This window comes from Oncorhynchus mykiss, chromosome 13 (genome assembly GCF_013265735.2).
Source record: "Oncorhynchus mykiss isolate Arlee chromosome 13, USDA_OmykA_1.1, whole genome shotgun sequence".
Classification (NCBI taxonomy): domain Eukaryota; kingdom Metazoa; phylum Chordata; class Actinopteri; order Salmoniformes; family Salmonidae; genus Oncorhynchus; species Oncorhynchus mykiss.
This window is the reverse complement of record NC_048577.1, coordinates 11919899-11944812: the sequence shown is the minus strand read 5'-3', so window position 1 is coordinate 11944812 and position 24914 is coordinate 11919899. Positions and strand designations below refer to the sequence as shown.

The 24914-nt window shown below is 41.8% G+C and overlaps 2 protein-coding genes across 5 annotated transcripts in view; one reads left to right on the top strand and one right to left on the bottom strand.

Annotated features, from left to right (window-relative positions):
* The window catches only part of LOC118938206 (gamma-adducin-like), a 148102-nt gene extending 142186 nt beyond the window's left edge, over positions 1-5916 (bottom strand). Inside the window, exon 1 of one of the 2 annotated variants that reach the window (XM_036940217.1) lies at positions 5899-5916. The gene's annotated coding sequence lies outside the window, so the exon portion shown is untranslated. Of the gene's footprint in view, positions 1-5112; positions 5322-5898 lie in introns of those variants that run through there. The other variant, XM_036940216.1, reaches the window with a different exon arrangement.
* Positions 5917-6386: 470 nt separating this feature from the next.
* Positions 6387-24914, top strand: part of LOC110485617 — a 31525-nt gene continuing 12997 nt past the window's right edge. Inside the window, exons 1-5 of one of the 3 annotated variants that reach the window (XM_036940214.1) lie at positions 6387-6519; positions 19803-21656; positions 21906-22152; positions 23229-23328; positions 24755-24832. In XM_036940214.1, coding sequence (XP_036796109.1) covers positions 6501-6519; positions 19803-21656; positions 21906-22152; positions 23229-23328; positions 24755-24832 — 2298 coding nt within the window. In that variant the 5' untranslated portion in view covers positions 6387-6500. Of the gene's footprint in view, positions 6520-16251; positions 16515-19802; positions 21657-21905; positions 22153-23228; positions 23329-24754; positions 24833-24914 lie in introns of those variants that run through there. The other 2 variants (XM_036940212.1, XM_036940211.1) reach the window with 2 other exon arrangements.

Sequence of the window (24914 nt, the reverse complement as noted above, 5' to 3'; positions counted from 1 at the left end):
AGACAAGTTTAAAGCTAGCTAGCAACTTACCATGGCTTCTTGCTGCCCACGCGTAACAGGTCTCCTCGTGGAGTGCAATGTAAGGCAGGTGGTTAGAGCGTTGGACTAGTAACCGGAAGGTTGCAAAAACTAATCCCTGAGCTGACAAGGTAAAAATCTGTCGTTCTGCCCCTGAACAAGGCAGTTAGCCTAGGAACGGTGGGTTGTCATTGAAAATAAGAATATGTTCTTAACTGACTTGCCTAGTTAAATAAAAAATAAACGATTACCGGTTGTTATGAAAACTTGAAATCGGCCCTAATTAAATCGGTCATTCCGATTAATCGGTCGAACTCTAGTACAGACAGTGTAGGGGGTAGATGCACGAGGGTGCAGACAGTGTAGGGGGTAGATACTAGTGCACTACTTTTGACCAGGGCCAACAGGGAATTGGGTGCCATTTGGGAAGCAACTAAGGATTTGTGAAGCTCAAAGACCAGATCTTGAATCATTTTAACGAGAGAAGTCTGACATGGAGATCACAGCCCGTTAATTTTGCCCAAACTTGGCACTCCTCTCTCTTCCCATGGTCGTGGCTTGCTTGACCCCGTAACTATGGCGAAGGAACTCCAATATCTATGCAAACTCCTTTTCACCGCTCAGGAATCTCAACTCTAGTCTGGAACGCAGACACACACACACACACACACACTTCCCCTGGCAGAACAAAACTCAGCTGAAGTCCAAGGGCCGGAACCACGACTCCATTCAGCACATCACATCACCCACATATGTATAATGAGGTTATTATAACCCAGCCCACCAGGACTACTGGGAACACTGAGTTTGGTTACCCAACAAAGCTACAAACATTCATCCCACACAGCCAGACAGTAAGATCCATTTATCTATGCTGAGAATATCGTATACAGAGATTTTAAAATGTAAACAATGTGTAATTGTTCTCACATTACTTTGACATAAGTCATTTCTAAGTGGCGTTCATCTGGTTTCCCTGGGCATTACAAACAAGCTTAGAGACACTGAGACAGGGTTCTGAACATGCCCAAAAGAGCAGCTTCATTCAGACCCGACCCAGAACCAACTACTACACGGATATATAGAAAACAGTCAAATGTATTACAGATGGAGAGAGAAAGAGATATATAGAAAGAGATATTATATATATATATATATATATATATATATATATATATATATATATATATATATATATATATATATATAGAGAGAAAGATATATATAGAGAGAAAGATATATATAGAGAGAAAGAGGTATATATAGAGAGAGAAAGAGATATATAGAGAGAAAGAGATATATAGAGAGAAAGAGATATATATAGAGAGAAAGAGATATATAGAGAGAGAAAGAGATATATATAGAGAGAAAGAGGTATATATAGAGAGAGAAAGAGATATATAGAGAGAAAGAGATATATATAGAGAAAGAGATATATATAGAGAGAGAAAGAGATATATATAGAGAGAAAGAGGTATATATAGAGAGAGAAAGAGATATATAGAGAGAAAGAGGTATATATAGAGAGAGAAAGAGATATATAGAGAGAAAGAGATATATATAGAGAAAGAGATATATAGAGAGAAAGAGATATATATAGAGAGAAAGAGGTATATATAGAGAGAGAAAGAGATATATAGAGAGAAAGAGATATATAGAGAGAAAGAGATATATATAGAGAGAAAGAGATATATAGAGAGAGAAAGAGATATATATAGAGAGAAAGAGGTATATATAGAGAGAGAAAGAGATATATAGAGAGAAAGAGATATATATAGAGAAAGAGATATATATAGAGAGAGAAAGAGATATATATAGAGAGAAAGAGGTATATATAGAGAGAGAAAGAGATATATATAGAGAGAAAGAGGTATATATAGAGAGAGAAAGAGATATATAGAGAGAAAGAGATATATATAGAGAAAGAGATATATAGAGAGAAAGAGATATATATAGAGAGAAAGAGGTATATATAGAGAGAGAAAGAGATATATAGAGAGAAAGAGATATATAGAGAGAAAGAGATATATAGAGAGAAAGAGATATATATAGAGAGAAAGAGGTATATATAGAGAGAGAAAGAGATATATAGAGAGAAAGAGATATATATAGAGAAAGAGATATATAGAGAGAAAGAGATATATATAGAGAGAAAGAGGTATATATAGAGAGAGAAAGAGATATATAGAGAGAAAGAGATATATAGAGAGAAAGAGATATATAGAGAGAAAGAGATATATAGAGAGAGAAAGAGGTATATATAGAGAGAGAAAGAGATATATAGAGAGAAAGAGATATATATAGAGAAAGAGATATATAGAGAGAAAGAGATATATATAGAGAGAAAGAGGTATATATAGAGAGAGAAAGAGATATATAGAGAGAAAGAGATATATAGAGAGAAAGAGATATATAGAGAGAAAGAGATATATATAGAGAGAAAGAGGTATATATAGAGAGAGAAAGAGATATATAGAGAGAAAGAGATATATATAGAGAAAGAGATATATAGAGAGAAAGAGATATATATAGAGAGAAAGAGATATATAGAGAGAGAAAGAGATATATAGAGAGAGAAAGAGATATATAGAGAGAGAAAGCCACATGTTTTTGATCAGCCTCTGAGAGAAGAAGTGAGGTAACGGTGATGTCATGTTTGTCTTTTGGACAGGTTCAAATAAAAGGAGTTGATGCTTCTAAATGGTTTAATGCTCCCGCTCTCTCTCCCAAACCAGATACACACACATACAGAGGCAAGCATGAACGAACACACCAACAACACGTAAAAGTGTCACGCCCACACACCCATCCACCACCAAACACACATACATTTACAGGCATAGTTCCACACACATGCATGCACTAACGCGCTGGAACACACACACCAAGTTGATTGTGCATGTTACAACAAGCCCTAGCTGCTCTTTTATATAGAGTTGAGCCTATCGAGAAGCTACGTATTCACCAAAACAAACAAACTCTTTCAAGCCTTCCTCAGTACACAGACGTATTTCAGGTTTGATTTCATACAACACAACGCTGCTAACAGTTGAACAAGGCTTAGTGTACTCGTGGGACCGACATCTGTCACAACAAATACAGTGTCCTGCAGTGATTGTAGCCACTTAGCCGTCACTGAAGTTGTGTTGTTGGAGCCGCCTGTAAAAGTCCAAATAGTTAATAGGCCTTATTCCTGTACGTGTACTCACTAGGTCAAATGGACCATGGTGGACACTGTACTTCCTGCCTACTCAGACCTTAGTACTGGCTGGGCAGCTAGCGCCTTGGGGTGACTGTAAAGCCATTCATTTGGAAAGAGAAAATAAACAGAGGCAAGGAGAGAGAGAGAAAGAGAGAGAAAGCGAGGAGGGAGAGAAAGAACGAGAGAAAGAGTGAGAGAGCGGAGAGATCATTAGGTTGGAGTGATAGAGGAAGTGACGCCACCGTGCCAAAAGCAAGAACGCACTAGCAGTATACTGTTCCTTTGGACAGGGTGAAGGCCTAGTCTGGATTTGGATTTCAGGTCCATCTACTGAACAGAACACACACACCAAAACGACTGGGGAAAAATCAAGCATCTCAGATTCAGAGTTACACCCTTTCAGAAGCAATTATCGTATTTATCTTGGCTGGACCTTTTAACTCCAGGCAGTCTGCTCTCTGGTCCTGGTGTTGAAATGGAGATCCTTAGAGGGTGATTATAAGTTGAGAAATATCAGTGCTGAGGTGATCTGGATAGTCGGGGAGGTGTGTGTGTGTGTACCTGTATCCCTTGTGTCTTTGATCTATGCAGAGTCCAGACATAGTAGTCTACAGGGGAGATAGGTGTGAAACCACAAGGCCTTCAAGGGGTCTGGAAGATATGAGTGATTCAGCACTGAACACCATACTATAGGTTAAAACCAACTCTGCAACAATCTATGATTAAACACATATTTATCTTGTCTAGTCATACCACCGTGTGTGTGGTCTGCATATGGGTTCCTTTTTCATACTGTAGTAGCTCACTGTCTGGATTATGTTTCAAATTAGTTACCAGTGTAGTTAGAGTGTAATTACATACCATTACACCAAGACATTTACATTCCACGTAGAGAGTGACAGTGATTGCACCACTTTGATAAAGTACTGCGACTGTATAGTGTCAGCTGATATCAAAGGGTTTTATCTCCCAGACAGACTCTCAGTTGGAGATAGAGAGACATATGAAGACAGAGGGGAAACCGCAGACCATTGTTTTCTGTCTGGAAGATAATCAAGGGAACTCAGACAACTGTGACATGGAAGAATGAATGCTATATGATATAATTAAATTGAGCCTTTTCAATACTACAAAATCAATGAAGGAGCAAAGCGCTGATCATCACAGTCTCGCACCACATGCCGCGTTGAAAACTGGGAACTCGGAAATTCTGGACTTCCGACTTCAGTGCGTTCAAGACAACTGGGAACTCGGAAAACAAACGAGCTCAAAAAAAAAACATTTTTAACAGTCGCCCAACTCAGAATTCCAAGTCGGAAACTCGGGCATGTTTCTAGAGCCTTTCCGAACCGAAGATCACTAACGTCATGATCTGACCTGGTTCTTTTGCGATTTCCCAGTTGTCTTGAAAGCACCAATATTTTCTTCACCACGAGTGTTTTTGCATGCATACCATACAACTTTCACGCTTTCCGCAAACAAAGGGTAGTTTAATGCAATAACACGCCAACATATTTAGCATTTTTTAAAAGAGTAGCACTTATTTTACTTTCCCTAGTCGAACTACTGTAGGCAAACCTACATTGATTGTCTGGTTGCCATGATTACATATTGTACCCACCACCACGTGAAGACGTTTACAAAACACATTACAGTATCATACACACTCATTGACGGAGGATACAATTTACATTGCTGTACCACGTTGCAGAGGCAACTTCGAATGCGTGCCACCGCATGCCACCACGGTTTGCCAGATAATAGGCTGTTACTGTCTGACGCGCGGTGAACGTCCATCAAAATCACACACACAGGTTAACTTACTAGATGTAAACGAATATGCTACGACTATTAAAATACATAACCGAGTTAACATTTTAAAGTGCATTTACCTGAAACTCGTGGAAGCTGGATAAATTGAGAATAAATTAATTTCATTCAGGACCACCGCACGCCACTCCGCAAAGTGCTCTGATCTTTGATTCAAGCGTTTTGAATTAAAGCAATTGACCACACGAAGAGAACGCCTCCTTCACTGACGACAAACTAAAGTGATATGCCTAAACTGATCCTAACACTTATTCAAAACCAAGCCAGATGGTGTAGAGATTTAAAATATATCAATGCGGAACCACAGAGTCACAATTTGGCAGGAAGTCGTTTCTGACTCTCCTCTGCTTTACGTGAATGTGCATAAATTTGGCAAACCTCACCTCTAGTAAACCAATAACTTGTGTTATTATAAGTTATAGGCCTACTGTAAATAATGACGCTATACATTTACTCACGGCAAAACAAAATGGCAAACTGTCCAGTCTTTATTACAATCTGAATAGATGGACCATGAATCATACGACTAGGCCTATATATAATTCACAAAAACAACATAGGCACTTTTTCGTGAATAAAACATGTATAAAAATTACCATGGCAGAGTATTATGACATAGGTCAGTTGTTCTGACTAGGGGACTAGGACTCTGCTTCCCATTGACCTGACTGTAATCGGAGCCTTCTATGGCGTTCAGTAAGTAGTCTAGTCAAGTGGACGCGAAGAAACAACGCCCACATGCGTTCTGCATAGGCCTATCTTATTTCACCAGTTTATCCCATGCAAAACTCCACTCTATGTCCTATACGTACGACTAGACATGCCATAGATATATGTAGGCTACTCACCACAGCCGCACTTTGAATGATCCTGCAGCAGAATTCCCTACTACCTATTGTGCTCTACCGGCTCCGTGCAACCTCCATGGCATTTAACTGACACCTCCTCTGTCTGCTACAGTGTAGCGCATTCCTGCAAACGAGACCATTCCGAAAATGTATCATTATAGACGTCAAAGCTTGCATCCTACAGCCATATAAAATGATGCATCTGTTAGATTTTATTATTTTTTTACACTAAATGTCAACACCACCAGTTACTTTAAAATATTATGGATTACAACTTTATACAAAATGTAGGGCGGGTCCAGTCTGTCCGATTGGGGTCAGTTGACAAATTCTCATATTCCATCTTTAGTAACACTCTCAACTGTATGTTCCTCAAAAAAGTCAGAAAACCCACAATTTCCTTACACGAATTGTCCTGAACAGACGTATCACCTGCCCAGAAGATGCTGCTGGTGATGGAGCCTCTCCAGCTGTTTCCATGTTACGCTAAGGCCACCTGGTGGCCATTCTCACTGTGCGGTAGAAGTGCTGAGGCTACTCAGAAGTGAAGCAGACCGTCTGAATATAAATCAGATTTGTAGCAGGTAGTACATACAAACTAGATGTCTAAACATGACCAAGGTGAGTGTACTTGTGCGTATAGAATGAGGAGAAAAGAAAGCCCCGCACACTGCTCTTGCTCGAATGATATCACTTTAGTTTACTTTTCAACCTGTGTGCCTAAAGGCTTCGTCAGTGCTTGACGGCCTGCTCGCTCAGTGTGCGGGTCTTTTTTTTTCTTCTAAGATATTAGATATCCGATCGTTATTCCCACGCACCTGCAACAAGAAAACTCAGATGTGCCAGTGTTTTTACTCTTTTATATAATTGATAAAAATGATGTCTGGTGGAATAACACCGCCCACAGCTGCTCAGAAAGATTGCAATTCTGTATGCAGCTCAATTCATACAAGATGTGTTTATGATGGTAGGGTTTCTATGGTAGACGACATACTGACCAGGTATGGTAGGCCCGCTTACCACTGGTGGTGTGGGCCAGGGTTTTCTCAAACATCGGTCCCTAACGCTACACAGCTGATTCAAATCGTCAACGTTTTATGATGAGTTGGTGATTTGAATCAGCTGTGTAGTGCTAGGGCAGGAACCAAACCGTGCACCCAGGGGGGGGGGGGGGGGGGGCTCCAGTACCACGTTGTGGATACCCTGGTGTAGGCTATGTATAGCTTTGAGTTTAACTGTAGGTTTACTAGAATAAAACGGTAGCATAAAATGGTAACATAAAATGGTAGCAAAAAATGGTAGGCCTGATTTTGTATATGCCAGATTTCTTCACAAATTACAAAAACAAGAACGTAGGCCATTTGTCTTAAAACCAAGTTATGCAAGTTATCCAGCCTATTAATTTTTCAAGAATTGAATTGTTCTTTTTCATAACCTGATTTTTGTACAACCGCCACGAGCGCTCCTGGAGAGATACACAGCACAATATAATAGAGGCCTTGACTAAATATGTTTTTGTTACTGGAAAACATCTCTAGAAGGTGTGCTAATACTGTTAAACTCAGAGCTAAAGATACAATTGTAAGGAGCAGAACTCGCCCCCCCCCCCCCCCCCCCCCCCTTTGTACCCTTAATCAAAGAGGCAATCTGCGATTGCTGCATATGCTTGTAGACTTTTAAACATTCAAAACACAGTTAAAATTGTAATTTTGATCTAATACTTGCGTCCAGAGCTCTGTCTTTGAATTTGAAAGTGGTTCCATTTCTCCAGCCCCATCCCTCAGCTATTTACCAAATCAGGGGCGGGGTAACCGCTTTGTTATTGTTTGATTTGTGGATTGCCCCTTTAATCAAAGATGAAACTAATCCATTCACTTGCACAGCACGCTGTTAATAACCAGGAAGTGGAAAAACAAAGTTAGAGAAAATAAACATTTGTTTTTACATTAAGAAGCAAATTAATTTGTATAACTCATAAATTAAATAAACCAATTGCTCAAGGGGTGACGGACAATGGTGACCCTCGTCGTGACCCCACTTCTTGCAGCAGGTATCGCAGGTGGAGTTGGAATACGCAAGAAACACGTTTCCATTATACACTTGTTAAAGGACAAATATAAGCACCCCCCCCCCAAATTATTATAATAAAACTCAATAAAAGAAAAGGAGCGTGAGGCAGAGTGTTTACAAATGTTCTGGTGAGGCAGAGTGTTTACAAATGTTCTGGTGAGGCAGAGTGTTTACAAATGTTCTGGTGAGGCAGAGTGTTTACAAATGTTCTGGTGAGGCAGTGTGTTTACAAATGTTCTGGTGAGGCAGAGTGTTTACAAATGTTCTGGTGAGGCAGAGTGTTTACAAATGTTCTGGTGAGGCAGTGTGTTTACAAATGTTCTGGTGAGGCAGTGTGTTTACAAATGTTCTGGTGAGGCAGTGTGTTTACAAATGTTCTGGTGAGGCAGAGTGTTTACAAATGTTCTGGTGAGGCAGAGTGTTTACAAATGTTCTGGTGAGGCAGTGTGTTTACAAATGTTCTGGTGAGGCAGTGTGTTTACAAATGTTCTGGTGAGGCAGTGTGTTTACAAATGTTCTGGTGAGGCAGTGTGTTTACAAATGTTCTGGTGAGGCAGTGTGTTTACAAATGTTCTGGTGAGGCAGTGTGTTTACAAATGTTCTGGTGAGGCAGTGTGTTTACAAATGTTCTGGTGAGGCAGTGTGTTTACAAATGTTCTGGTGAGGCAGTGTGTTTACAAATGTTCTGGTGAGGCAGAGTGTTTACAAATGTTCTGGTGAGGCAGTGTGTTTACAAATGTTCTGGTGAGGCAGTGTGTTTACAAATGTTCTGGTGAGGCAGTGTGTTTACAAATGTTCTGGTGAGGCAGTGTGTTTACAAATGTTCTGGTGAGGCAGTGTGTTTACAAATGTTCTGGTGAGGCAGTGTGTTTACAAATGTTCTGGTGAGGCAGTGTGTTTACAAATGTTCTGGTGAGGCAGTGTGTTTACAAATGTTCTGGTGAGGCAGTGTGTTTACAAATGTTCTGGTGAGGCAGTGTGTTTACAAATGTTCTGGTGAGGCAGTGTGTTTACAAATGTTCTGGTGAGGCAGTGTGTTTACAAATGTTCTGGTGAGGCAGTGTGTTTACAAATGTTCTGGTGAGGCAGTGTGTTTACAAATGTTCTGGTGAGGCAGTGTGTTTACAAATGTTCTGGTGAGGCAGTGTGTTTACAAATGTTCTGGTGAGGCAGTGTGTTTACAAATGTTCTGGTGAGGCAGTGTGTTTACAAATGTTCTGGTGAGGCAGTGTGTTTACAAATGTTCTGGTGAGGCAGTGTGTTTACAAATGTTCTGGTGAGGCAGTGTGTTTACAAATGTTCTGGTGAGGCAGTGTGTTTACAAATGTTCTGGTGAGGCAGTGTGTTTACAAATGTTCTGGTGAGGCAGTGTGTTTACAAATGTTCTGGTGAGGCAGTGTGTTTACAAATGTTCTGGTGAGGCAGTGTGTTTACAAATGTTCTGGTGAGGCAGTGTGTTTACAAATGTTCTGGTGAGGCAGTGTGTTTACAAATGTTCTGGTGAGGCAGAGTGTTTACAAATGTTCTGGTGAGGCAGTGTGTTTACAAATGTTCTGGTGAGGCAGTGTGTTTACAAATGTTCTGGTGAGGCAGTGTGTTTACAAATGTTCTGGTGAGGCAGTGTGTTTACAAATGTTCTGGTGAGGCAGAGTGTTTACAAATGTTCTGGTGAGGCAGTGTGTTTACAAATGTTCTGGTGAGGCAGTGTGTTTACAAATGTTCTGGTGAGGCAGTGTGTTTACAAATGTTCTGGTGAGGCAGTGTGTTTACAAATGTTCTGGTGAGGCAGTGTGTTTACAAATGTTCTGGTGAGGCAGTGTGTTTACAAATGTTCTGGTGAGGCAGTGTGTGGTGGGAGCTTTCTCACAAACCTCATCATTAGTTTGATACTGTTGATTTGTTGCCGCAGATGGTTTGTTTTACATAGCAGCTCAGGATAAATAATGTGTCAGGTTAGGTGAATTAACGCAGCAGGTTAGGAGAATGCGGTTAAAGGTTAGGAAAAGGGTTAGGGTTACAATGCTACAGTTGTCAACAACTGTTATCCCCAACACGACCGTTAGATGGCGCTGAATGCCTACTCTCATTCCAACGGGAAGTAGTGACAAATCATAACAGCGACAAACGTGTGGCGAGCAGGCATTTTCCACAGCATTTTCCAATTAGGTGGGGCAGCGCCCCAACACTTTTGATTTGGTTCAATAAAAATGTTGACGCAAAAAGCGTTGAAAACAGACACAAAGTAGACCTACTGTAAATAAGTGGTGAGGCTCACACACCAGGAGAAAGGAGATAGTATTAGGACACACCCTGCCTATACGTTTCTCCCCTTACCATGGAACAGTGTGCATCCCCATCACAAGTTGACCTCCCACTACAATCAAGGGCCAAAATAGGACCAGTGAAGTACCTTCACCATCTTGAGAGACCTCTGAAATGTGTAAATGACCTATAAATAACTCACACTGGAGTGTGTGTGTGTGTGTGTGTGTGTGTGCGAGTTACCTACCAAAAACAACACTCTGATCTGATGGTCCTTTACGACAGCTATTTCTAGCTCGGAGGGAATAGCCTATTCTGCTCAACCCCGTCACGAGGGGAGCTGACCATGATGGTGAACAGGGGAATGAAGTATATGGACAAAGAGATGAGTCTAAATATGTCCATGTTAACTGTTTGTGTCAGTGAGCAATGAAAAATGTGTTGGTGTATCAGATCAAACATGTGTTTAAATATCTTTCATTTGCGTCTTCGTTTCTGGTGCTATTCCTTTTTTTCTTGTGAACTTGCACGCCTCAACCTTGACCTCATGGTTGTGTCTCAATTTGGGACACATCACATGATGTAGTTATACATCACCTTAATTAAACTACAGTCAGATTACCCTGGTAGTCAGATTCATGTTCCTGAGAATCCAACCCAACCCAATGGATACACGGGTACTCCTTCCATCCAATACCAGTCCACACCCATAGACGTTCACTCACGAATAGAAAATTGTTCTCATCTAGGCTATCTATTTCTAATGAATCTATTCTTTATGCATCTATGATTTGCCGGTTAGATTAAGGGTATGGCCACACAGAGACACATGGGTTAAATGTGCGTCATTGTGCGTCATTAAACGTAAAGTGTCATTATGCGCGTAACGCTGGTGACAGGTGTGTGCCCTAACGAGCAGCCTGGTATCAACACCAAATATCAATGCGGCTGGCCCACATAGCTTCCACCTAAGTCAAATGTTTCCACCTAAATCCACTTCTCCCAATGGCATCAGTGGAAGTTACGGTTCTCCCTGGATAGAAAAAGAGATGTAGATCCATGCTGTCATCTATTCTATGTACAGTATCTATATCTACGCAGAAATTAATCCACACTCTTTATGATATCATCAGAACAGCCACATAGTGTCTGGGGTGTAGAGCTATTAACATTGTCATCAATGCTCTTTGTATCTGCTGTCATCTATGCAGTATCTATATTTATGCATCTACAGTATACTCTGATTCTGCTATCACCACAACCACATAGTGTGTGGGGACATAGAACTATAGGACAACAGTAACATAGTAACATTCTGGAGTGTAGTGTGTGGGGACATAGAACTATAGATCTACAGTAACATAGTAACATTCTGGAGTGTAGTGTGTGGGGACATAGAACTATAGATCTACAGTAACATAGTAACATTCTGGAGTGTAGTGTGTGGGGACATAGAACTATAGATCTACAGTAACATAGTAACATTCTGGAGTGTAGTGTGTGGGGACATAGAACTATAGATCTACAGTAACATAGTAACATTCTGGAGTGCAGTGTGTGGAGACATAGAACTATAGATCTACAGTAACATAGTAACATTCTGGAGTGTAGTGTGTGGGGACATAGAACTATAGATCTACAGTAACATAGTAACATTCTGGAGTGTAGTGTGTGGGGACATAGAACTATAGAACTACAGTAACATAGTAACATTCCGGAGTGTAGTGTGTGGGGACATAGAACTATAGAACTACAGTAACATAGTAACATTCCGGAGTGTAGTGTGTGGGGACATAGAACTATAGAACTACAGTAACATAGTAACATTCCGGAGTGTAGTGTGTGGGGACATAGAACTATAGAACTACAGTAACATAGTAACATTCTGGAGTGTAGTGTGTGGGGACATAGAACTATAGAACTACAGTAACATAGTAACATTCTGGAGTGTAGTGTGTGGGGACATAGAACTATAGAACTACAGTAACATAGTAACATTCCGGAGTGTAGTGTGTGGGGACATAGAACTATAGATCTACAGTAACATAGTAACATTCTGGAGTGTAGTGTGTGGGGACATAGAACTATAGATCTACAGTAACATAGTAACATTCCGGAGTGTAGTGTGTGGGGACATAGAACTATAGATCTACAGTAACATAGTAACATTCTGGAGTGTAGTGTGTGGGGACATAGAACTATAGATCTACAGTAACATAGTAACATTCTGGAGTGTAGTGTGTGGGGACATAGAACTATAGATCTACAGTAACATAGTAACATTCTGGAGTGTAGTGTGTGGGGACATAGAACTATAGATCTACAGTAACATAGTAACATTCTGGAGTGTAGTGTGTGGGGACATAGAACTATAGAACTACAGTAACATAGTAACATTCCGGAGTGTAGTGTGTGGGGACATAGAACTATAGATCTACAGTAACATAGTAACATTCTGGAGTGTAGTGTGTGGGGACATAGAACTATAGATCTACAGTAACATAGTAACATTCTGGAGTGTAGTGTGTGGGGACATAGAACTATAGATCTACAGTAACATAGTAACATTCCGGTGTGTAGTGTGTGGGGACATAGAACTATAGATCTACAGTAACATAGTAACATTCTGGAGTGTAGTGTGTGGGGACATAGAACTATAGATCTACAGTAACATAGTAACATTCTGGAGTGTAGTGTGTGGGGACATAGAACTATAGATCTACAGTAACATAGTAACATTCCGGAGTGTAGTGTGTGGGGACATAGAACTATAGAACAACAGTAACATAGTAACATTCTGGAGTGTAGTGTGTGGGGACATAGAACTATAGATCTACAGTAACATAGTAACATTCTGGAGTGTAGTGTGTGGGGACATAGAACTATAGAACAACAGTAACATAGTAACATTCTGGAGTGTAGTGTGTGGGGACATAGAACTATAGATCTACAGTAACATAGTAACATTCTGGAGTGTAGTGTGTGGGGACATAGAACTATAGATCTACAGTAACATAGTAACATTCTGGAGTGTAGTGTGTGGGGACATAGAACTATAGATCTACAGTAACATAGTAACATTCCGGAGTGTAGTGTGTGGGGACATAGAACTATAGATCTACAGTAACATAGTAACATTCTGGAGTGTAGTGTGTGGGGACATAGAACTATAGATCTACAGTAACATAGTAACATTCTGGAGTGTAGTGTGTGGGGACATAGAACTATAGAACAACAGTAACATAGTAACATTCTGGAGTGTAGTGTGTGGGGACATAGAACTATAGAACTACAGTAACATAGTAACATTCTGGAGTGTAGTGTGTGGGGACATAGAACTATAGATCTACAGTAACATAGTAACATTCTGGAGTGTAGTGTGTGGGGACATAGAACTATAGATCTACAGTAACATAGTAACATTCCGGAGTGTAGTGTGTGGGGACATAGAACTATAGAACTACAGTAACATAGTAACATTCTGGAGTGTAGTGTGTGGGGACATAGAACTATAGATCTACAGTAACATAGTAACATTCTGGAGTGTAGTGACTGTGATGATTGTTTAAACTACAATCCCACTCCGCCCTTAAACTAATACTCAATCAAATCTGCCTATCCCAAGAACAGTGGATGATTCCTTGTCTCAGTTCAAGCGGGACTGAAAAAGGTTGATGAACCTCATAAGGTAGGCTGGACTCAGCTTGGGGATGTTATCTAAGCCCAAGTGATAAGGATGTACACTTTAGGGGGCATCCTTAGAGCCTAGCGCCTGACTCTTTTTCCAACTGTCCATGTTAGGCAAGAGCTTCCACAGTGAGTGCTATAAAGATAATCTCTCTTGGCTGGCTAAACCTCAGATGAAATCATTTTCCGACTCCTACTAATGTCACACACTGAACAAAAGTATAAACGCAACATGTACAGTGTTGGTCCCATGTTTCATGAGCTGAAAAAAAGAAAAATCCCAGACATTTTCCAAATGCACACAAAGCTTATTTCTCTAAAATGTTGTGTACACATTTGTTTACATTCCTGTTAGTCAGCATTTCTCCTTTGCCAAGATAATCCATCCACCTGACAGGTGTGGCGTATCAGGAACCTGTTTAAACAGCATGATCATTACACAGGTGCACATTGTGCCAGGGACAATAAAAGGCCACTTTAAAATGTGCAGTTTTGTCACACAACACAATTCCACAGATGTTTGGCATGCTGACTGCAGGAACGTCCACCAGAGCTGTTGCCAGAGAATTTAATGTTCATTAACTACGCCATCCCAGGACCTCTACATCTGGCTTTTTCACCTGCGGAATCATCTGAGACCAGCCACCTACACAGCTGATGAAACTGTGGGTTTGCACAACCGAAAGAATTTCTGCACAAGCTGTCAGAAACCATCTCAGGAAAGCTCATCTATGTGCTCGTTGTCCTCACTAGGGTCTTGACGTGACTGCAGTTCGGCATTGTAACCAACTTTAGTGGGCAAATGCTCACCTTCGATGGCCACTGGCACGCTGGAATAGTGTGCTCTTTACAAATTAATCTCGGTTTCAATTGTACCGGGCAGATGGCAGACAGCATGTATGGCATCGTGTGTGTGAATGGTTGGCTGATGCTAATGTTGTGAACAGAGTGCCCCATGGGGGCAGTGGGGTCATGGTATAGGCAGGCATAAGCCACAGACAATGAACACAATTGCATTTTATCAATTGCAATTGCATTGTCGTGCCATTCACCTCATGTGTCAGCATGATAATGCACAGCCCCATGTCGCAAGCATCTGTATACAATTCCTGGAACCTGAAAATATCCCAGTTCTTCCGTGGTCTGTATACTCACCAGACATGTCACCCATTAAGCATTAACCCTTTCTACAGAAGGTTCTATACGGAACCCAACAGGGTTCTAACTTAGAAGCAAAAAGGGTTATCCTATGGGTTAAAACTCTAATCACACTTTTATCATAAACTAAAAATAATATATAAATAACCACACAATCTTTCAAACTGAATAAAGAACAGCCCCCAACTAAAATTCTCTCCTCCTTTTGTACTCATTCCATATCTCTTCTGATCATTCATGTATTTCATCTCTCAATCACTTGTTCATTAACTTGTTCGTGTATTTTTTTCTGTGTGTGTCTGAATGTGTGTGTGTCTGAATGTGTGTGTGTCTGAGTGTGTGTGTGTGTGGACTTGGGCTCAGGAAATCCCTAATATGGGTTTCCTGTCCACATAACCATTGTGTGTATTTGTACGTGCGTGTAAATATTAATGTGTAATTCTATGTGTGTGTCTATGTACTGTGTGGCTGTGTGGTCATCAGCCTGTGTAGGCGTTGTGTCAGCTGTGACTTTGAGTTTGTGTGTATGTGTACGGGTAATTCTGTGTGTGTCTATGTACTTTGTGAGTGTGCATGTATCCACATGCGTTATTGTTCATCATATTTACAGGCAACAGTGTGTGTTCACAAAGCTATAGCCTCCTAGTGTGACCATAGAGATTAGATCAGGGGGAGTTCCCCACCAGCCAGTCGGTCAGCCAACCAACCAGTCATCCAGTCCGACAGACAAACTGTCAAGTCACACAGTCAGTCATTCAGCCAGCCAGTCAGTCAGCTGACCAGTCAGTAAGTCAGTCATTCAGCTAACCAGCCAGTCAGTCAGTCATTCATATAACCATCCAGTCCGTCAGTCATTCAGCTAACCAGCCAGTCAGTCATTCCGCTAACCAGCCAGTCAGTCATTCAGCTAGTCAGCCAGCCAGCCAGTCGATCAGTCAGTCAGCCAACCAACCAGTCAGCCAACCAGTTATTCAACTAGCCAGTCAGCCAGCCAATCAGTCATTAAGCCAACCAGTCAGCTAAACAGCCAGTCAGGCAGTCACTCAGTCAATCAGCCAACCAACCAGCCAGCCAGCCCCTCCTTTCCTATGCTCCATAGAATAGATACAGTGGTGTTGGCTGGACCAATCAGCTGCTTAAACAGCAGGGGTTGATGCTGGGAGAGAGAGAGAGGCACAGAGAGGGAGGCTGCACACACATCTCTCACACACACACACACAGTCGTTCCTTCAGAGACCAAACACACACACACACACTCGCTCGCACACAGACACACACGATGATCTCTCTTTCACACACTCAGCGTTTTATTATACCCTTCTGATTTGGATTTTGCATGTACATTGGTTTTATTTTTTGCATGTGTTCATACATTAGTACAATACACACATTTGCCAATATGTGCCTTGTTCCAGTTGTCGTGCTGTTGGCTTTTCTGGGTAAGTACGTCAAATGGTTTTTGAAATACTTTTGCAATACTTAAGCCTGGTTAGTTTGCAGTTCTTTTGTATACAAAGTGCTGTTTACTTGGTTACTGTAGAGGGTGTGGGAAAAGGTCACATAACATTTACACCTTGAAATCCACTTGCTTAGTTAATAATTGATTGTTAACTATTCCTATCAACTGTCCCTAAAAAGAGATTGTGATCAATACAGTTTCTTTCTGAATACTTTGTTTTATTCAATCAATCAAACTAATCCATCAAACTAATCTATCAAGTATCAAACGAATCTTTCAAGTATCAAACTAATCTATCAACTATCAAACTAATCTATCAAGTATCAAACTAATCTTTCAAACTTGATGTTAAAAATCACAGTGATGTTCCAATGGAGTTGTCTTCTGCATGGTCACAGGTTCAGAACACACCTGTGGTGTATATTTACATATTACTCTGTTATTACCTTTTCACCCTTAGATACATACACTCCACCCGTAGCAGCTATGAATGTCATTTGATACTGTAGCATTTCTCAGGGCTACCCAGGCTAATTGGTAGAATTACATGCGCTGAGAGACAATGTCTGCTTTCCAAATAGCACCCTATTCCCTACATAGTGCACTACTTTTGACTAAAGCCCTATAGTTTAAGACAATGTTATCAGCCCATTGGGTAGCAAGGGTGATAGCCATTTCATTCATCCTTAATACATGGCTTGGCTCACGCAGCAGTCTTTGGCGCCAGTAGCCTATTCTCTACGGCTGAGTTGAGCTCTTGTACGAAATCCATTAATGTGTTACATGAGACCAGTGTAATTTCAGCTTAGATCAGGTGAGCAGTATACTCCTGGTAAGGGGGCATATCGGTTAAGTGAGAGGTCCAATAGCCCACATTCATAGGTGCTTTGTTTACTTCCTCCAGATATCCTAATATTGATGTTTACTGCATACCTTACATTCATAACAGTCCTGAGACATAGGCTATCATTCGGCTAGAATATGAAGGTATATTAACTGGTATGCGTATCTGTTTTATAGGCTACTACACGCATGTTGATTACTTAATATTACTAATTCGCTGCAGCTATCTGTCATCGTCTCACGTTAAATATACTAGCTTTTGAAATTACAGTGATGATGAAATGTACTAATTATTGACATTCAGTGGTGTAAAGTACTTAAGTAAAACTACTTTAAAGTACTACTTAAGTAGTTGTTTTGGGTATCTGTACTTTACAATTTATATTTTTGACAACCTTTACTTTTACTTCACTACATTCTTAAAGACTATTACATTTTGAATGCTTAGCAGGACAAAAAAATGGTCTAATTCACACACTCATCCCTACTGCTTCTGATCTGGTGGACTCACTAAACACACATGCTGTAATGTTCTGTGTGTAGCTGGTGCATAGGAGTCAGGCGCAGGACAGCAGAGATGAGTAACACTCGTAACTTTACTCAAAATATCAAATAACAAGTCGTACATACCAAGCCCACAAAACAACGGACCGAACATACAATAAAACAGTCACGCACAAAAACCATGGGGAAAACAGAGGGTTAAATAATGAACATGTAATTTGGGAATTGGAACCAGGTGTGTAAAACAAAGACAAAACAAATGGAAAATGAAAAATAGATCGGCGATGGCTAGAAAGCCGGCGACGTCGACCGCCGAACGCCGCGCGAACAAGGATAGGGACCGACTTTGGAGGAAGTCGTGACACATGCTTTGTTTGTAAATTGTTTCTGAGCGTTGAATTGTGCCCCTATCCGTAAATAAAAAAACAAGAAAATGGTGCCGTCTGGTTTATAAGGAATTTGAAATTATTTATACTTTTGATACCTAAGTATATTTTAGCAATTACACTTACTTTTGATACTTAAGTATATTTAAAACTAAATACCTTTAGACGTTTACTCAAGTAGGATTTTACTGGGTGACTTTTATTTGAGTCATTTTCTATTAGGGTATCTTTACTTTTACTCAAGTATGACAATTGGGTACTTGTTCCACCACTATTGACATTACAGTAATGATGAAAATATACTAGCTATAGACATTACAGTAATGATGAAAATATACTAGCTATTGACATTACAGTAATGATGAAAATATACTAGCTATTGACATTACAGAGATGATAAAAAATATACTAGCTATTGACATTACAGTGATGAAGAAGTGACTGTAATAGTGGGGGAAACCCTTTCTACATGCCTTGGACAATATGTCAGTTTAACCACTGCTACTGTATAGTCGTCAATACTTAAGCTTGAAGAAATATCATAAACCACTAAGATTATCCTAAAAGGCCTAGTGCAGTCGAAAACATGAATTCCTGTGTTTTATACAGTGCCTTGCGAAGGTATTCGGCCCCATTGAACTTTGCAACGTTTTGCCACATTTCAGGCTTCAAACATAAAGATATAAAACTGTATTTTTTTGTGAAGAATCAACAACAAGTGGGACACAATCATGAAGTGGAACGACAATTTTTCAGTTTTTGATTTGTTTAAAAAGTTTGAAATATCCAATAAATGTTGTTCCACTTCATGATTGTGTCCCACTTGTTGTTGATTCTTCACAAAAAAATACAGTTTTATATCTTTATGTTTGAAGCCTGAAATGTGGCAAAAGTTCGCAAAGTTCAAGGGGGCCGAATACTTTCGCAAGGCACTGTATATACTTCCACACAGTGGCCCCAATAGTGGTTGAAATAATACTGTGAAATTGTGAAGATTATAATAATGACCTTTTAGTGTAAGTGCTGTTTGAAAAGACCGTCATAAATTTCAGCCTGTTTTGGTGGGATGGAGCTTTGGCTTGCCTGGTAATTAGTTAATAGACCAATAAAAAGGAGAGTTCCAAACGTCTCTGCCAATAACAGCTAGTTTTCAGTTTCCCCCTCCCAACTCAGACCACTCCAAGACAGTCCTAGTGAAATTCTTCCTTGAGAAATGGCCCTTTACCAAGAAGATATTTTGGTTTCTTTTCGACCATTTTAATTGAGAACGATCACAGTAAGGTACTTATTTGTGACCCAGAAATGATATTTAGATAAAAACGGCTGCATTGGACCTTTAAGAACTTCCTTGAGAAATGAGAAAGATCAATATCAATTACTAAACCAGTCAGTTATTACGTCCATAATGGCAAAGCATGTGAACACTCCAAAACAATTCATATGTAACACAATAGGGACGTCCCTCCTTGTGCACTTATTTACTTCCACGTTTGTCTGTCTGTATGTCTCTCTGTCTGTTTGGCTGGGTTTTTCAGATTTCAGTTCCTGCATCCAGTTTCAGGCCAACCTAAACATGGGGGGAGTCACGGGATGGGTGCGGTTTGACTCCACTAATCAGACGGCGACCGTAAACGTCACCGGTACCGGAACTTGTGATTCGACGCTCAACTTTTCCCTGAGTGTGTTCCCTGTGATGTTCGGCCATTTTGCTCAGCCTTGCCTTGAAGCCAACTTAGGAGCGAGCATCTTCACGTTCACCATTGATCCATTCTCATCCAACACCACTGTTAATATGTCCAGTCTATTTAAGCAGAGGTCAAATCTGGAAGACCTTTCGTTGACCTTGGAGACGTGCAACGGCACCAAAGCTTGTACAGTCATAAGCGGTCAAACCACAGTTCAGACGTGGCAGGCCAGGTTCTTCAGCTCGGTCGCCGGTGACATTTACATCAGGCAGAGCATCGGACAGACCCACACCAGGGTCCTCGCAAACTTGGCAACGATTGGTCAGGTCGGTGCTACAGCAACCAACATCACCATTTTGACGTCGCAGAGTTCTGCTAGAGACTGTAAGGCTCTTCTGGATAGTCTGGAACCTTCATCTCTCACCCAGCTTGGGGAACTGAAAGTAGGCAGCCCTCTTACACCCGTCAAGTCTCGTTTGGACCTTGCTAGCTTCAGCTCCAACACCCGCTTTGCTCTCCTCAAACTGGGGTCTTTGAGTTATATGTGCGCTGAGATCATACAAATGGACAGGAAGGAGGTGAGCGCCCTGGTGAACATGAGAGGAGTCAAGGGTTACTTCCTCTTTAGGCAGGACTCGCCGTTCGAAGTCACAAAACTGAGAGTGAATCTGACCAATCTGGGGAGCCGGGTCGGACCCTATCACATCCACCACTTCCCCACACCTCCTATGAGGTCACCGCCACAGACGACCTGCTCCAACGACAACGTTGGAGGCCATTGGAACCCGTTTGGGATGGACACTAAAGATCCCACCTACCCCTCTGGACCTGGGTCGACCCATGACCGGTATGAAGTAGGGGACCTCAGCGCCAGGCATGGGTCACTAGAGGGTAAAGCTGTGATGGAAGCAGTTTTCACAGACTTCAACCTCCCTCTGTTCGGACAGAACAGCATAGTGGGTCGGTCTGTGGTAATCCACCGTCCGGATGGAACTAGGTTCCTGTGCGCCTACATAAGCTACCCAGGAGAGGTGCATGTAGCCAGGGCTACATTCCGTCACCCTGTGGTGGGTATGGTCCAGTTCGTCCAACTTAAGAGCAACCCGTTGTCTGATGTCACAGTCTTCATGGATCTGTCCTATGGGAGACCCTCCGAGACCGCTACACGTAACCACCACTGGCACATCCACATGTATCCTATCAGCTCGGAGACAGACGCGGACAAGGGGAGGTGTGGGACCACGGGGGACCACTGGAACCCCTTCAACGTGAACACAAAGGATTTGAGCTACGCCCTCCACTGTGGCCCCTCCAGACCCTTTTCCTGTGAGGTGGGGGACCTCTCCAAAAAGCACAGCACCCTCGACCTGGGGACCCGAGTGGGTGGGGCGTCGGCCAAACACTTCTTCACGGATACCACTTCCTGGTTGTCACTTCCCGCCAGGTCGGGCTCCATGATTGGTCGATCGGTGGTGATCCACAGTGCGGAGGGCGCCGCCCCCAGGATAGCCTGTGCTAACCTCACGGAGGTCCGGATGCCCGCGGCGGTCTTGGGCCCCTGGCATGGACCAGGGGTCTCTAGGGGCCAAATCCGGTTCTCCCAGGCTTTCCCTCAGGGCCCAACTATGATGGACGTCTCCCTGGCTGGACTCAGCTCCAGGGCTGGGGGCTACCACGTCCACATGCTGCCTATCAGTACCACAGGTACTATTTCATGTACTTTATAATGGGAGCCAGGTGTCCTTGAGTGTTGTGAAAGTCCTCTAGTGTTCTGACTGTTTGTTCAGCCTTTGTGTGTATATCTGTTAATTCATTTCAAAGTTGTAACTCTTTTGTAATATGAATGGATGACTTGATAAAATCTTAATTTTTTAAAACGCAAAGTATCAATCCTTTCCCCTCATTTTGTGAAAGGCTTTTATCAAACAAAGCATATTATTATTAATATTACAGGAGAGCCCTGCTCGGACAGCAACGTCATGGACCACTTCAACCCCTTCTCCTGGAATGTGTCTGCTTCTCCTGCTCCGGGGTCAGGGACTGTGGATGAGTATGAGGCCGGGGACATCAGCGGGAAGTTTGGGATGCTGACGGATCAGAACCAGACACAGACTCAGTATTTGGACGGGAACATGCCGATGACAGGGCCGAACAGTATAGTGGGGAGGTCATTGGTGGTTCACTACACTAACGGATCCAGGTGAGTGTGGGGATTTTGTGTGTGTGTGTGTGTGTGTGTGTGTGTGTGTGTGTGTGTGTGTGTGTGTGTGTGTGAGAGAGAGAGAGAGAGAGAGATTGAGGGAGAGAGAGAGAGAGACAGAGACAGAGACAGAGAGAATGTGTCCTTTGTCATGGGTCTGTATAGCCACAGTTCCCTCCAGGAGTGCTATAAACAGCCGAACCAAAAATACACAAGGGGAAAGATTGTAACAGGTGGTGTGTGATTCATTTAAGACGGCTGTAGACTTGGTTCCTCTTTGGGTCACATTTGTGATACCTTGACATTCATGAACGGAACTTCTGACAAAATTAGAATGTTTTACATTATCGCACCATTCCTCTTTAGCTCAGTCAGTTCACGCAGAGTCATTTCTGACTCAAATCAAACACTGTACTCATGTAAAAGGGAGATCGCTATATTCACTTTTATTTTTTTAAATGTAACCTTTATTTCACTAGGCAAGTCAGTTAAGAAGAAATTCTTACTTACAATGACAGCCTACCGGGGAACAGTGGGTTAACAGCCTTGTTCAGGGGCAGAACAACAGATTTGTACCTTGTCGCTCAGGGATTCGATCCAGAAACCCTTTCAGTTACTGGCCCAACACTCTAGGACACACAGACATTTGAGTCATTTAGCAGATGCTCTTATTCAGAGCAACTTACTGTAATTGTGTGTGCATTCATTTTCATACTGTTCACCCACGGGAATTGAACCCACAACCCTGGCGTTGTAAGAACCATGCTCTACCAAATGAGCTACACTTGGCTATACAGGACACGGGACAGCTCACATTATTAGGTTGGAACGAAGCTTCTTTGGCACAACAAGAAGCCAAACAGGTAAAGGCCTTTATAGGGTAGGATGTCTGGAATGCTGCATCCTCATCTCTTGTTGTGGTGTTGACTTGTAAAGGGGGTATGTGGTCAGTCTTCTGAATCGGCATAACAGTTTATAACACAGCTGAATCAGGTTTGCGTCCCCTAAATGTTTCATTTTTTGAGTCGTTTCTTTAAGGAGTTCATAGTTGGTCTGTTTGTGTTTGTGAACTCCAGGATGCGGTGTGCTGACGTCTTAGCTGAGAATGCAACAGATGGACACTGGGTGTTTGCCAAGGCTGTCTTCAAAAGCACGGTGACGGGGACAGTCACACTGGTAAGACCTGGACCTCACCTTTGCTCTCTACAATATTCAGATGGCACAAAAGTACTTCATTGGTTTGAATCCGGTCTAATGCTATTTCAGAAAAAAATCCAATAAAGCAATAATTGCCAAATATATACAACAACAAAAAAGACGTCATTATTGCCTGCAGGGGAAACCGATTTAGACTAATTCAGACCATGAGGAATACAAGAACACACATCTGCAGGGTGGATGTTATCCCGGTTATGATACGTCCCAGGAGAGTAAGCTGGCGAATCATTACAAAGCTGCCACAAAAACATGACACTGTATTTTCTGCTGCGCCAGACAGTGAATTCATTAGGGCTGTGGCAGAGTCCTGTGTGTGACGGTAGGGCGTGTGTCTGGATCTGTGTGTGTATATCTGTGAGTGTTTGTGTTTGTCTATGTGTGTCTATGGCTGTGTTTACACAGGCAGCCCATTTCTGATGGGTTTTTTTTCTCATTAATTGGTCTTTTGAACAATCAAAGTGGAAAAATATCAGAATTGGGCTCCCTGTGTAAACACAGCCATGTAGTATTGGCCTGTAGAGTCAGCCCCCAGCCTCCCGGCAGCCCCCGGCAACCCCAGGCAGTCCCCAGTCTAAAGCACTCAGGAGAACAGCTGTATTTGTCAGGCTCCTATACAGACCCGTGTCCTCCACAGTGTATCTCTATCACTGTTTAGGATGCTTAGAGAACCCATCAAATATCCTTTCAAATATTATGGTCTATCAGATGCAGGATTTGCGTGTTCTTTACAGACAGTTCAGAACACCTGGTATGAGCGTCTCATAAAACAAGTGCTAATATAGCTTTGCTGACAGGACAGCAGGTGTTCATGTTCCCAGTGACGTAAGATTGCATAACCTTAAAACACCTGGTTAAATTACATTGACTCTGTAGCTAGTCTAACAGTATCCTCTACTGTCTTCAGTCCCATTGACTCAGTAGCTAGTCTAACAGTATCCTCTACTGTCTTCAGTCCCATTGACTCAGTAGCTAGTCTAACAGTATCCTCTACTGTCTTCAGTCCCATTGACTCAGTAGCTAGTCTAACAGTATCCTCTACTGTCTTCAGTCCCATTGACTCAGTAGTTAGTCTAACAGTATCCTCTACTGTCTTCAGTCTCATTGACTCAGTAGCTAGTCTAACAGTATCCTCTACTGTCTTCAGTCCCATTGACTCAGTAGCTAGTCTAACAGTATCCTCTACTGTCTTCAGTCCCATTGACTCAGTAGCTAGTCTAACAGTATCCTCTACTGTCTTCAGTCCCATTGACTCAGTAGCTAGTCTAACAGTATCCTCTACTGTCTTCAGTCCCATTGACTCAGTAGCTAGTCTAACAGTATCCTCTACTGTCTTCAGTCCCATTGACTCAGTAGCTAGTCTAACAGTATCCTCTACTGTCTTCAGTCCCAGCAGACTTTTCTGGATGGCAGCTCCAGTGACATCACTCTGGAGGTGGACGTGCGGGCGTCACAGGTACTAGATGTAAGCATGCATGGACCTCTTGCATCTGTTCAATCTCTTTTAATAGATACAACAACACAAAACGGTCACATTGTCATTGTTA